General features: G+C 36.8%; 2 protein-coding genes across 2 annotated transcripts in view; one reads left to right on the forward strand and one right to left on the reverse strand.

The window, feature by feature from the left end:
- Positions 1-9,986, reverse strand: part of LOC143543762 (protein FAR1-RELATED SEQUENCE 5-like) — a 28,052-nt gene extending 18,066 nt beyond the window's left edge. Inside the window, exon 1 of the mRNA XM_077036013.1 lies at positions 9,750-9,986. Coding sequence (XP_076892128.1) covers positions 9,750-9,986 — 237 coding nt within the window. The remainder of the gene's footprint in view (positions 1-9,749) is intronic.
- A 2,213-nt stretch (positions 9,987-12,199) lies between these two features.
- On the forward strand, positions 12,200-13,759 carry LOC143543758 (putative WRKY transcription factor 51). The gene is made up of 3 exons (XM_077036009.1): positions 12,200-12,885; positions 13,126-13,267; positions 13,465-13,759. The coding sequence occupies exons 1-3, from the start codon at positions 12,618-12,620 to the stop codon at positions 13,586-13,588; spliced, it is 534 nt and encodes a 177-aa protein (XP_076892124.1). The 5' UTR covers positions 12,200-12,617; the 3' UTR covers positions 13,589-13,759.
- Positions 13,760-14,027: the final 268 nt, after the last annotated feature.

The following is a 14,027-nucleotide window of genomic DNA, read 5'->3' on the forward strand; positions in this document are numbered from 1 at the left end:
AATGGATGTTAAGAGTGCTAGTGTTTGTCCAACAACCACCTGGTTTTGAAGATCCTGATTATCCAGACCATGTTTACCGTTTAAACAAGGCCCTGTATGGTCTACATCAAGCCCCGAGAGCTTAGTATGGCACGCTCGCCGACCATCTGACTGATAATGGCTTCAAACGAGGAACTGTTGACTGCACTTTATTTCATAAGACTGTTGGTGATGATCTTCTTCTAGTCTAGATTTATGTTGACGACATTATTTTTGGGTCTACAAACGACACATTGTGTAAGGAGTTCGAGAAGTCCATGCAAACAAAGTTCGAGATGAGTTCGATGGGAGAGATGAATTTCTTTTTAGGGTTGCAGGTTCACCAGTCTGCTCACGGAATTTTTATTCATCAGACTAAGTATGTGAATGACGTCTTGAGCCGATTCAAGATTTCTGCCAGAAAAATCCCTTCTACTCCTCTTCCAGTGGGTCACAATTTATCACCGGATGAATTGGAGGATTCCGTTGATCCAACCCTTTATCGTGCTATGATTGGTTCTCTAATGTATTTAACGGCTTCTCGCCCTGATATTATGTTTGCTGTTTGTCTTTGTGCTAGGTATCAAGCAAGTCCACGAGTGACTCACCTAGCTGCAGTCAAGAGAATTCTTCAGTATTTTAGGGGAAATCCAGACATCGGGTTGTGGTACCCCAAGGATGATACTTTCGTTCTTACTGCCTACTCCGACTCAGATTATGGAGGATGCAAGATCAACTTAAAATCAACGACTGCGGGATGTCAATTTTTAGGAAACCGACTTGTTTCCTGGCAGTGTAAGAAGCAGACAACGGTCTCCACTTCAACCGCTGAAGCTGAGTATGTTGCAGCCTCGAGTTGCTGTTCCCAGGTTTTGTGGATACAACAACATCTTCGCGACTATGGTTTGAAGTTTCTTACTACTCCCATCTTGATTGATAATTCTGCTGCTATTTGTATCACCAAGAATCTCGTACAACATTCTAAAACGAAACATATCGAAATTCGATATCACTTTATACGGGATTGCTATGAAAAGAAATTAATCGATCTTGAGAAAGTACATACTGATTTTCAGAAAGCCGATCTATTTACTAAAGCTTTTGACAAAACGCGTTTTAAATTTTTTGCTTGGTTTAAACGGATTGAAGACCCTCGCTGATATCCTTAAACAAGGATGACTATCTTTATTTTCTTTCATATCTTTCTTTTAAAATTTATTTTGGTTTTAGGGGGTGAGAATCTAGAAAAATACAAAAAGAGTGTGCTTTCATTTGTATTGATAAAATCCAAAAACATTAAAATTTTCAATCAAAATTCAAAAATATTGTGATTTATGTTCTTTAATGTTTTTCTTTTAAATATTTAGAAAAATCAAAAACATTTTAAAAAATTCCGAAAATCCAAAAAGAATGTGATTTATGTTTTGTACAGAAAAATCCGAAAATCCAAAAAGATTGTGAAGTTTATTTTTTTTATAAGAAAATTAAAAAGACAAAAATATTGTGTTTTAAGTTTTGTACAGAGAAAACCAAAAAGATTTTTGATTATTTTCTCGCTGAAAATTATGTCGGTTGTTTAAGTTTGTGAAGCATGCTTGCATGTTTTGGTCCTATGATTCACTTGTGAATTGAAGGTTAGCCATTTATTTATTAACTTATGTTAACTGGGGCGATTATATTTATCTTTAATTTGTTTTTATGCTCCTCAAAATTTTGAGTTTTTGAAGCAAAAACAGAAAATGATAGTACATTGATTTTCTTGACCCCGAGTTCAGCAAAAAGTAAGCTTAAAAGACTGTGTGCTTAATTGCATTGGTGCATTGGTAGGTCTTAAAACAACCCAGTAGAGTAAAGTATGTGATATAAACATAAAGAAACGCCAAATTGAAAGGGGTGTTAGTCTCTAGCAAAAGTCTCGGTGAGGATGGCAGAAATGTAATAACCGGTCATACTCAAGTCTTATATTTGTTGATCACCAAAAATCAAATAAAGCAAATAACAAGCGTTAAGATTCTGGACACTGTGAGTCTTTATGCGGCTTAACCATCTGGGTATTCATAAGCATGAATATTTCACTCGCTTTCTAGAGCAAACCTAAAGTCATTAAACTTGATCACCGCTGTACTTCGTACAATTTTAAATTACTGACTTGATCAAAGTCCGCTGTTAGTCATACAATTGTTCCTCCCTTGCGTGCGTCTTAATACCATTAAGAAACGGACCCCAGGGGATACAATGTATGTAATCCGACAGATGGACTCGTGCATACTCACTCACAGTAAAGGAAACTTGATGCATTGCTCAAAATTTCTACAATTGGTATCAAAAATTTTGATCAATAATATAATGGTTTAAGTCAAGTTGGGGTGATTTGGCAAAAATCAAATTAAGCTTGAACTGAGATTAGAGACTGATAGTTTCTGATATTCTGTGCTTTAATTGAACTATTTAATCATATCACAAAAAAAATACTTGAATGTGTGTTATTAGATTTATGTGGACAACAATACCAATGACCGACTTATCGCCAGTCATAATATCGCTGAAATATAAAACTGTGATTGAAGGGCAATTTTGTCAATATGATTCTCTGCTAAAATTCAACAAAAATACAAAAATATGCACTGCTTTTGATAAAATCATTGAAAAACACAAAAAGATGGTCTATTTTAGAGGATTGGATATTCTTCTGTAAATACATTCTTTAATTCTTTAAATTTTTTATAAAATACCAAAAATATTTTCATCTGCTTTATACAATATAATTAAATTATTTTTAAGTTATGTTTCGGAAATCTGAAACAATTTTAACATAATTGGTTATCGGGATAAAAGGGTTTCTCGATAACCTAATTTCTTAATTTATTTAATTCTTTATTTAATTCATTAATTTATTTTATTTATTTAATTTTAAATTAAATAATTAAATAAAAGTGTTTAATTCGCTAAAATCCCATTCGTTATGTATGGATAACGAACTAGGTGATTCATAGCGAACTACCTTCTGGTTCGCTAACCTAATTCGCTTCCGCACTCTGTAACGAATCATCCCTTCGTTATGCATATTTAACAAATCATGACACGAATCGTGTCTTGATTCGCTACCTTTAATTTAACGAATCAAATTGCGATTCGCCATCATAAGGTAACGAATTGAGTTAGCGAATGGGCTAATTCGCTAATTTTAAGTTAAACGAATCGTCTGATTCGTGCAAGTTCTGCTTAGGACTTCGTGCACTGATATATAAGACAAGAAAACGAATAGTATTCCACTGTTCGTCTTCTTTCTTCATCTTTAAGAAAACTATTCAAATTCTCTCTGAAAAATTCGACCTTTCCGTTTGAATACTTCAAAGATCGATTTGATTTTCTAAGGTATAACTATTCTTGGCGATATCAATTTCGTCAAAAATGGCCATGTATTGACTGTTGAATTATGAAATTTAAGGGGTTTAAGGGTTTTGAACTTTTGAAACCCATTTGTGTATAATTTAGACTCATAATTGTATGATTTTGATATCATTATGATCGGAATCATTTTCGGATACCCTTGGTGGACTCTAATCAACATTTGATTATTGTTTGCTGGGTTAATTATTGTTTGTGTTATTGAGGTTTACTGTTGGTTCGTTTGATCCTTAGTACATCTAGGTATTGAGTCTCAATCTCATTCACCTACGTTCACTAGCGTGTTTCCGAGCTCAATGAGCTGATTAGCTTGATGATTCAACGCTAGTTATGGCCTAATTGTATCTGGGTTAAAGATGTTGACTATTGTTGTTCATGTTAATTTTGACCTTGACTTTGTGAAGTCAAAGAAAAAGTCTTAATTCTGACCATTCGTTAGTCTTAGCGAATTGGAACTGTTTCGTGTCCAATTCGTTAAGATTTTCCACGAACTAGCATAGCGAATAAGATGTTACACGAATCAGAGTTTGATTCGCTTAAAATATAACGAACTAGAGTTTAGTTAGTTAAAATTAATTAGTGATTCGCTAGGTTTAGTTTGTTAAGGTATTTACTTGATAGCGAATCGCCTTATTCGTTATCCTTGTATAACAAATCAGTGTGATTATTAACAAATGACATTTAAAAAAAATGGTGATATCTTTCAATTAATTAATTAACTAAATTTAATATTAGTTTAATTTAATTAAAGGATTTAATTCGTCTAATACGCGTAACTAGATTAATCACACATATTTTTTGATTATATATGGCGATATCTATTCTCATATTTGGTTTTATTTATACAGTAAATCATGGCTGAACAAGAACAACCACAGGAACAACCTCGTCAAGAACAACCACAACAACAAGATCAACATGCTGAAATGATTTTATTACCGTTTGATAAGAAGCACAACATCTGTGCTTATGTTGATCAAGACGTGACTGACTTGAGAACGTTCGGAGCTATGTTGACTTTCTTATGCCGTTCGAAGATACATTATGCAATCACTACTAAACCTAAGGTGTATCTTAGTATAATCAGATAGTTTTGGAACACGGCGGTATATGTTGAGGAAAATAATTGGGTTCAAGCTACAATTAATCAGATTCCTATCACGATTGATGTTGAGGTCATTCGTCGGGTACTTCAATTTGACGATAGTGATGATTACCCGAGTGAATTTGACAGGACGCTGGTTAGGGGTCTATTCACAAGATTAAATTATGGGGGTGATATTCGTCGGTCTATGTTGAACAAGAATGGGTTGTGTCCACCATACAAGTATTTGCTGCATGTTTTGCTTCACTGTATGAGTGGACGTCGAGGTGGTTTTGATGAATGCAAACTAAGTTTACAATCGGCATTTGTTGCACTAATCCTAAACAAGCCATTTAACTACTCAGAACTTATATTTGATCATCTGAAAGAGCAAGTTCAGCAAACTCTACCGTCGAAGAAGTTCTTGATGTATCCACGCTTTTTACAACTAATTATTCAGGATCTGATACCGAATTTGGTGATTGATCGATCGTTGGTGAACGATGTTCTTGATATGGAACATATGAAAGCTGAAACGGTGCATCGTATGTTAATATATAGAAAAGACAAGCCACAGGACAAACGGATGATTGGTCATGTAATCAATCCGGATTACGTATGTCCTCCTAATGAGCGCTGGATCCATGATGATTCGGATTCCGAGCGTGAAGGGGGAGAAGGTGGGAAATGATGGTGGAGATGATGATGGTGACAATGATGATAATAATGGTGATGGTGGAGCTAGTGAACGTGCTCTGAAAGAACAACAAGATGCAGTCGATGCTGCCCTAGCTGCCACCATGAAAGCTCAGCTAGAACGCAAACGAAAGGGCAAAGCTGTAGCTACTGGTGAACCCTCGAAGAAGCCCCGTGTGTATGCTGGGGCTGGGGTAATTATTGGAACACCACCACCACGTCAATCAACTACTCAAAGCTCGGCGGTGCCGCTAACTACTAGCACTCTGATGCTCACCTTGACAACGACGATGGTGTCACATGAGAGGCTCGGTCTTATTCCCCAAATGGCGTTGACCGAGTTACCGAGGCCTCCTGCTGTGTTCTTTACAGTATCTTCCACCACATCAATGAGACCTCCTCCTCTGCCAACAACTACTCTTCCTCCACCTCTGCCGAGTGATGTCTCTTTTATGAGGACTACTCGACCTCAAGGACCTGTTCAACCTGTTCATCCATCCGTATACAACTTGCCACCAGGTCGTCAAACTGAAATTCTGCTAAATCTGCTACACTTATATGAAAATCAAATGGCAGCTGATCGCCAAACTCAAGAACGACTCATGGAGAATCAACGAAAAATGATGAGTTATATTTCTTTCTGTCAGAAAAAGACTAAGTCGTTGCCTACGATTGTTGAGGCTCAGGGGGTGAAATTAAAGGAACAAGATGAGTTGATTTTACAATTAACTTGCAAAGAAGATGCCCTCAAGAAACTCAAAAATGACGATGATGATCCTGACGAATCTGATGCAGGAGGTGAGCTTAAACAATCGCATGGTTCACCCTCTGGTGCTGGTGTTAGTGGCGCTGATGAGTCGAGTAAGCAGATAATTACCTATCAAGATCCAACAGCTGCCAAGCCAATTGAAATGATTGAGGCTAACACGGTGATATTTATTGATGGATCGGGGGTGGTTAGAAGTGTGTTGAACATAGATGAGATAGAGGTCGGTGAGTTTGTGGTTAGATCTTTGACACGGGAGCAAATTTCGATTCTGCTTGGGCTAAATGACGATCAGTTGACTGCTTTAGAGACTGAGCCCGATGTTGAAGTGATCAATGAGGAAGATATGTATGTTGATCCGCTATTTATGAATACGGATTTTATTTATGAGAACGAGGAGATTGAGATGGAGGATGTGACAGCTGAAGAGTACCCGGACTTGTATCAACAAGCAAACGTTGATCAAGGTGCTCCGGTATTTCATGAAGACGTAATTAAAGAGACTGAGGATGAACTGGAGGAGATTGTGCAGCGATTTGTTCCCTCACTCAAATAAGTGACTGATGATGACATAGAAAGATGGTTCAAACGTCAGAAAGTGGGAAAGATCATCAGTGCTTATCGGTATGTAGATCAGGAAAGAAAAGATGCTGCTACTGCTTGGATTGAGGCTAATCAGGTGACTACCTTCAAGACTGTTTCTAAGGTACATGGTGATATTGTCTCCTGGCTCTATGATTCAGACCTTAAGGTATGTATAGTCAAGTGGGAAAAGGGTGTCCAGTATTACGAGAGGATAATGGATGTTTTAACCCTACCGCGTTGGGATGTACGTACCCTCGCGAGACGTCCATTTATCAATCGTAGGGGTAACCGAACTGCTGAGTGGTTTCATCAACACTTACTGTTCGAGGTCAATAATGGTTTCAAATTCTTCAAGCCCCAGGTCCCAAGACGTAAGCGCACTGATGAGATTGATCCAAGGACCGGCTGGAAAAAACTTGTCTTGAAAGTGAAGCCGCCAAAGACAATGAAAAAGGTTCCTGTGAAGACAATGCCTCAAGATATTTATTTGTCTTTCAACCGTTGGTACTATGACAATCGTACTGGCGAGGCCGTCATTGTTTGTGGTCGAGGACTGCAGACCGAGCTCATCAAGATAATCGACCCGATGTGGTTGGTTAATTTATCAGAGACCGACAACTACGTGCTATACAGGAAGCAGATTTTATTTGAACGCCAAGAAGATTACGACCTGGCTATGCAATTCCAACGAGTCGTTCGTGTGTGTCACGAGCATGGAATTCATAGTTGCAGAGACTGGCAATCCAAGCGTTTCAAATAAGTTAAAGACAAAGAGCTCAAGACGAGGGGGTGTCTGTTAGTGCACGGTTTTGCGTCTAGAGTCTTTGTATTAATTGTTAATGTTTATTTATCAATTAATGTAATATTAAATGTTTATATTTATCTAATTTATTAAAGTTATGTCTAGTTCGCTAGGAATTTTAGCGAACTAAGACTAGTTCGTTAAGGTTAAGTCTAGTTCACTAGGGATGTTAGCGAACTAAGACATTATAATTATTCCCACCTGATTCGTTAGGGGATGTTAACGAATCAGGGGGTGGTTCGTTATGTTAAATTATGTAACGAAGGGGAAGCTGGCTCGCTAGGGGATGTTAGCGAACCAGGTCGTCCTCTATTTATAGTAAACCACTGTTCACTTTAAGAAAAAGTTTTAGAGAAAAATTCACAGAGTAATATAAGTTTATTTCAGAAAAGCAATTACTCTCTCTCAAGCTTCATATTAACGTTATTGATAACATATACACATATACAATACACTAAATCAAGGTTTATTATGAGATAGATCTTTAACAGTATAATTAACAGATCTGTGATCTGTGTTATTGTTGTTAACTGTTAAACCGGGATCAAACAAAAGGATTGTGTTTGAAACCGGGTTTTAACTGGTTCAGTTGTGTTTGACCAGGTTCAAACGATATCAAGGTAGATGGTTACAAATAAATTTCAACTATATTGTTCGTTCAGGTTGAAAACAACCTTTAGTTTTCAGTTCGGTTCGGGTTTGACCGGTTCAAACGTTATGAAAGTACATATATGGTTAAAAATCAATTTCAACTATATTAACTGTTCGGTTCAGGTTCAAAACAACATTCGGTTAGCAGCCCTGTTTATTCTGCACCTCTAAATTCTAAATCTATTGCCATCATCAAGCCATCATCATATATACAAACATGATGATGTTATAATAACATCCAATAAGTCAAAGAAGATTTAATATTATGTAAGACTTTAATGGTTAAATCTTAATACGACCCATATTTTTATCAAGTACCACATCGATAATCAAACACGATGTAAAAAAATAACTTTTGTTTATTAATCAGAATATATAACTCAAAAAACTGATTAAAATCTCTCAAACCCTAACTCGGTTACACCAACTTCACCTTTTTAATGTCTAATCATAACCCGGTTTATATAGACTAACCTAACTTGCTAGCCAAGACATTACCAAATTTAATAAAACCATAATTCTTGGGTTGGGCCTTACACTCGCACCAAACAACAATTGAGCCAACAATCACCCCCCCCCCCCCAATTGTTGTATCCAACACACCCGACTCACCCCCCCCCTAATTTCCTACTCGAAATTAGCGGTTATCAACTTCACGCTTATCATTCTTTACTTGATTATCCCGAGGATTTTCTTGATCTCTTGCAATGTTCTTTGGGCTCCACTTCGCTTGAAGTAACACTTGCTTCGTTTGATCATTAGACCTCTTCGCTTGGGTTTATATCTCTTTCTTGACCATGTGTTTAGTTTCTTGAACACTCTTTTTTGGACTTTGAATTTTAGAACTTGGATCTTTAATTGGAATCCGACTCGTAACCGACTTGTCTTCATTCAATCCAATACTTTAAAGATCCCTACCTGCAAAATTCTTCATTCCAATGATAGCTCGTTTACCGGGACTTGTTATCTTGAGACTGATCTTGTACAATCGATTCTTGGTCCTTGTCACCTTCATCAAAAGCTTACATGCATCATCTTTAATGGTTAGTAAATCATGTTTCATGTGAATCTCGCATCCACCTTCTGTTGCTTGACCAAGACTTATGATATTGCACTGTAGGCTCAGGATGTAGTAGACATCGGTCAACAAACGTTGCTCCCCCGTTTTTCCTTCAATTAAAACCGGCCATTTTCCCCGAATATCAATACAAGATTCATCTCTGAACTTAACCTTTCCCGTGACACATTCATTCAGCTCATAAAAGTATGCTTTATTACCTGTCATGTGATTCGATGCTCCGTTGTCGAGATACCAAACACTGTTCTCCATCGGTTCGGTTTCGAAACGCTTTGGAATCACACCATCTTTATTCAGAAAAATCGTTTTCTGATCACCTTTAATCATAAATATACTTGTATAAAAATCATCAGTTTTGTTCAAATTAGATTCTTCCTTTTACTTCAAACATTCCGGACACGTAGACGCAAAGAGACCGAAGTCGTCACAACGGTAACACTGAACCTATGACATATCATGTCTTCTCCATTGACGATGATTCGTTCTTCTTTGACTCATATACCCTGACTCATAATGTTGACTATCTCGGTTTTCACAACCATCTTAGTCCTCGTCGTCTCGGTCTTCATCTCCGGTTTCACAGCCTCTTCCACATCCCTGTGAACTCGGCCAACCCTTACCTCGGCTACCAGATGATCATACGACTTGCCTATATAACTACTTTTCGAGCGATTGAAAACTGACCTTGTGAACTTGAAGCGCGTTCTCTCCCTCGTAGATGTTCCTCAAACGCCTTAAGTCTTCCAACAACATCTTCAAACATCAAACTATCAAGATCAGCACTTTGCTCGATTGAGGCTACGAGTTGAAAGTACTTATCTGGAACCGCATCCAGTAACTTCTTCACCAAGACATCTTGCTCGAACACGTGACCTAGACTCGTTTCCTTTGAAACCATACTTGTTATTTTTCCTACAAATTTGATCAACGGTCTCAATATCTTCCGCCATCTTGAGTTTCTCAAATTCACTTTTTAGAGTTAGCAGTCAAGCCTTTTGAACTCGCTCGGCCCTAACATACCGTGTCTTTAAAGCCGTCCATATATCCCGGGCATTCTTATATTGAGAAATCTGAAGAAGAATATCACCTTCTATTACTTGAAACAAAAACGATCTTGCCGTTTTATTCTTCTTCGCATCAATAACCGCACCCTCATTCAGTTGAACAACTTCCCATAACTCTTGATCATCAATCGCTTCCACCACAATCGCCCATGTGATGTAATTAGTTCCGTTCAGCTTTGGAACCTGCAACGATATACCCCCACTCGCTTTGGGTTGGGTTATCAGCTCTTCATTGTCACATGTCATTGATGTCGTCAAACCCCTTTGCTCCACTACGTTGGAACAAATACAAACCAATCAATCTGAACAACTTTTCAACCAAATTCGTTTGCTCGCAAAACCCCGGTTACGAAAATCTCTCGAAAACCGAATCATGCGCAAACCAAAAGGCTACGGTGCAAAACCAACTCAACTTGTTGAACTATTTCCCCCCTTATTGTTGCGTTGGAAAGAAAATTAAATAATTCAAGAACTAAACCCATAATCCTTCTTGAGATTTGAATTTTGTGACTTTTTTCTTTAATAAAACCTTAATTGCAAAGTAAGGACACCAAAATAACAAACCTGCTCGTTTGCCTTCTGGATAAAGAAACGGATTATTATATTTTTGCTTTATCTCCTGTTCATCACCTTTCCAAGAAAATCAAATTCCGTTTTTTAGTCTACTAGTTCGCTGCTCACAAATACAACTTAAATTCCTCTTAAGTCAGTTCTCCGAGGTTTCCAACTTGAATACCCAACAACCAAAACTCCAATTCGAACCCAAAAGCAACGATCGGACCAACCCTTGTTCAATTACGAATCAAAACTTGCGACTAGAAACGCGAGCGACAACGACCCTACGAACTTGGTCGTCGGTCACGATCAATTCGGCATACGCGGCAGCGGTCTTCTTTCCGTAGCAGTTGTGTCTTACTCTCACAAAGGCAGCAGGCTCTTCTTTCGGCAGCGACGGAGTCGATTATCGATTTCTTGAACTTGGCTCTGATACCAATTCAAGTCCTAAATCGATAATCAAACACGATATAAACAAATAACTCTTGTTTATTAATCAGAAAATATAACTCAAAAAACTGATTACAATCTCTCAAACCCTAACTCGGTTTGACTCTTGATGAACCCTAACTCGGTTACACCAACTTCACCTTTTTAATGTCTAACCATAACTCGGTGTATATAGACTAACATAACTTGCTAGTCAAAACAATACCAAATATAATAAAACCTTAATTCTTGGGTTGGACCTTACACTCGGGCCAAACAAAAATTGAACCAACATTTTATTGTCATAAAAAGTATCAATGATTACTCACACACACTTTAAACCATGTAACATGTGAAGATACCATTTATCTAAATGTGTCAAAAGGGTTGAAGAGTTGGTGGGTAGTAATCATGTTATAAATGTGTTAATCGGGTTGGTAGATTTTAAAAAAAGGTTATAGAGGTTATTGCCTCGACATGTTTAGTTAAACATATTGGAGGGTCGACGTATTTAATTAAAAAGTTGAATAGGTTAACGAACATGACTCATTCATTCCAACACCACCTAAAACTTGATTAATTTTGTATCCAATTTCGGACCTTATAAAACCACTCAAAAAGAAAGATAATGATGAGGTGTTTGGCGTTTTAGAAGGGTCGATCTACACTTGAGGCCACAAAAGTCTGCTCACAAGTCCTCCTCTCATCACTTAATTGATAATATCCCTTTGTCTTGCTCAATCTTGACTTTTCAAAGTCAATGATTTTACTTTTCATATCCCAAAATTGATTTTTATGAACATGCATGTTTATCTAGCATCAATTTTTTTTTTTTGAATCATATATCTATAATGGTTTTTTTATATACCCTCTTTGTTGATCAACATAAAATTATATAAGTTTGTGTCAATTTGAGTGTCGAATATAATAACTTTTTATGTAACATTTTAAGGCAATAATTCCAACATATTTGTTTATGAGGGTTATATTTTATCTTTAATGGGTAAAAGTTCAACGACGGTGTATTTTAAGTACGCACACCATCCAGAATCATTGTAAAAAAGATTATATATTATTGTGGAAGTAATATAACTTTTAAGGTCAACCAACATGACTTAGCCATTAACCACTCCGTCTGACCCGCCAATCTTGCCACCTCTAGCCTTCGTCGACGTGGTGAGCTTACTTGCTAACAAACGTCATCATCGACACCAAACACAAGTCCCATCAGTTTACCAATTTCCTTCACACTTTCCTAATTCTATTTCACTTAAAGTAATCTAAAACTGTAACATCACAGGATTTGTTTTCACTCATGGGGCCTTGAATTTTTTATTTTTTTTAAATCAGCAGACACTAGTGTCACCATTAACACGACGAAGCTTCAACGATGGTCATAGGAAGGTCACTAGGAAACCGTCATCATCAAGATAATATATCAAGAACACAAGTTTGCATCATGCAAATCATACTTCAAATTAATGGATGCAGATGATCCTATGCCTAATTCCTACAGCTTTAGATCAGTAGATTCACCTGATATTGAATACGATGATTCAAATCAACAAAATACTGAGTTATTCGATAACTTTTTTGGTCTTGATAATTGGAACAATGAAGATCAAACATCTATTGTTCCTGAATATCCAGATTATACTCCGGTTTACGCTCAGGAGGCTGCCATTAATGATCATGGAAGTCAGTTCAATATTGGAACCAGTAGCAGCCACCTTCAAGTTAATGACAGCAGTAAGAAAACTCATTTGATGATTATATCATATTCATTTTTTCATGCACACCAAAACACACACTAAAAAATACACAGTTTCAGCCCTTGTACACATATAAGGTAACCCTAATGCACCAAGGGTCCTACTATTTAAGGGTCAAGGAAGGATGCGTATGTATGCATGCCATCTTTGAACAACATTATTTATATATGACCATGATCAAGATTTGACTAAAAATAAGTTTTTTTATTATTGCTAGGTGGCAGTGGAATTGGACAGACCCAAAACGCTACAAAAGAGAAAGTTGCCTTCAAAACTAAATCACAGATAGAGATCCTAGATGATGGTTTCAAGTGGAGGAAATATGGAAAGAAAATGGTTAAGAACAGCCCAAACCCAAGGTACAAGGGTAATAATGTCATTTTCTAATCACAATAACCAAACCGGGTCAAATTATCAAAATGAACCGTTTAAAAAAGTATCACTTTGATTCAGATTAAAACATCTTCTAACAAATATAGATCCAGGTTAATATGATATATTTTCTTTTACGACGGCTAGTTATACTCATGTATATTTCATTTATATGTATATACAGAAATTATTACCGTTGTTCGGCAGAAGGATGTACAGTGAAAAAGAGAGTAGAAAGAGATGTAGAGGATCCGCGGTATGTAATCACGACCTATGAAGGGGTGCATAACCACCAAAGTCCTAATTAACATCTCATCAGTATTACTATTAGCTTATGTTTTTCGTGGTGGTAAGGAGAATGTTGTAATTTAATTACTTTTTCTCTTCATCCTACAAATGTTATGAATCGATCCTTTTAGAATATAAATGATTTTGCTTGCTGCTATACATGCAAGTTCTATTTTTGGCGTTTTGCCCTAGTTGTATCAGCCTGTGATCACTTACATGTTGTAAATTGATTACGTTTACTTATATATGAAAATAGCAACTTACTTCTTGTCTCTAAAACTCTAGGGTATTAAGGTTACTATTTTGTGAAGATTAGAAACAAAAAAAATAAGGGTATTAGTTATTTAAAACGAGAGAATGTTATTTAAAGGGATATTGGTTTTTTTAATACTCCCAACTTTCCCTTACTGGTAGATAACACTCCCAAGTTTTGATTTGTCACCCACCACTCCCAACTTT

This window comes from Bidens hawaiensis, unplaced genomic scaffold (genome assembly GCF_021521415.1).
Source record: "Bidens hawaiensis isolate Kalapana, Puna unplaced genomic scaffold, B.hawaiensis_p1.1 tig00013297_1, whole genome shotgun sequence".
Lineage (NCBI taxonomy): Eukaryota > Viridiplantae > Streptophyta > Magnoliopsida > Asterales > Asteraceae > Bidens > Bidens hawaiensis.

Excerpts from the sequence above, each read along its gene's own strand:
- LOC143543758 (XM_077036009.1), top strand. The coding sequence starts at position 12,618 with ATGGATGCAGATGATCCTATGCCTAATTCCTACAGCTTTAGATCAGTA. Across the intron at positions 12,886-13,125 it reads CCTTCAAGTTAATGACAGCA|GTGGCAGTGGAATTGGACAG; the intron begins GTAAGAAAACTC and ends TATTATTGCTAG. Across the intron at positions 13,268-13,464 it reads AAGAACAGCCCAAACCCAAG|AAATTATTACCGTTGTTCGG; the intron begins GTACAAGGGTAA and ends ATGTATATACAG.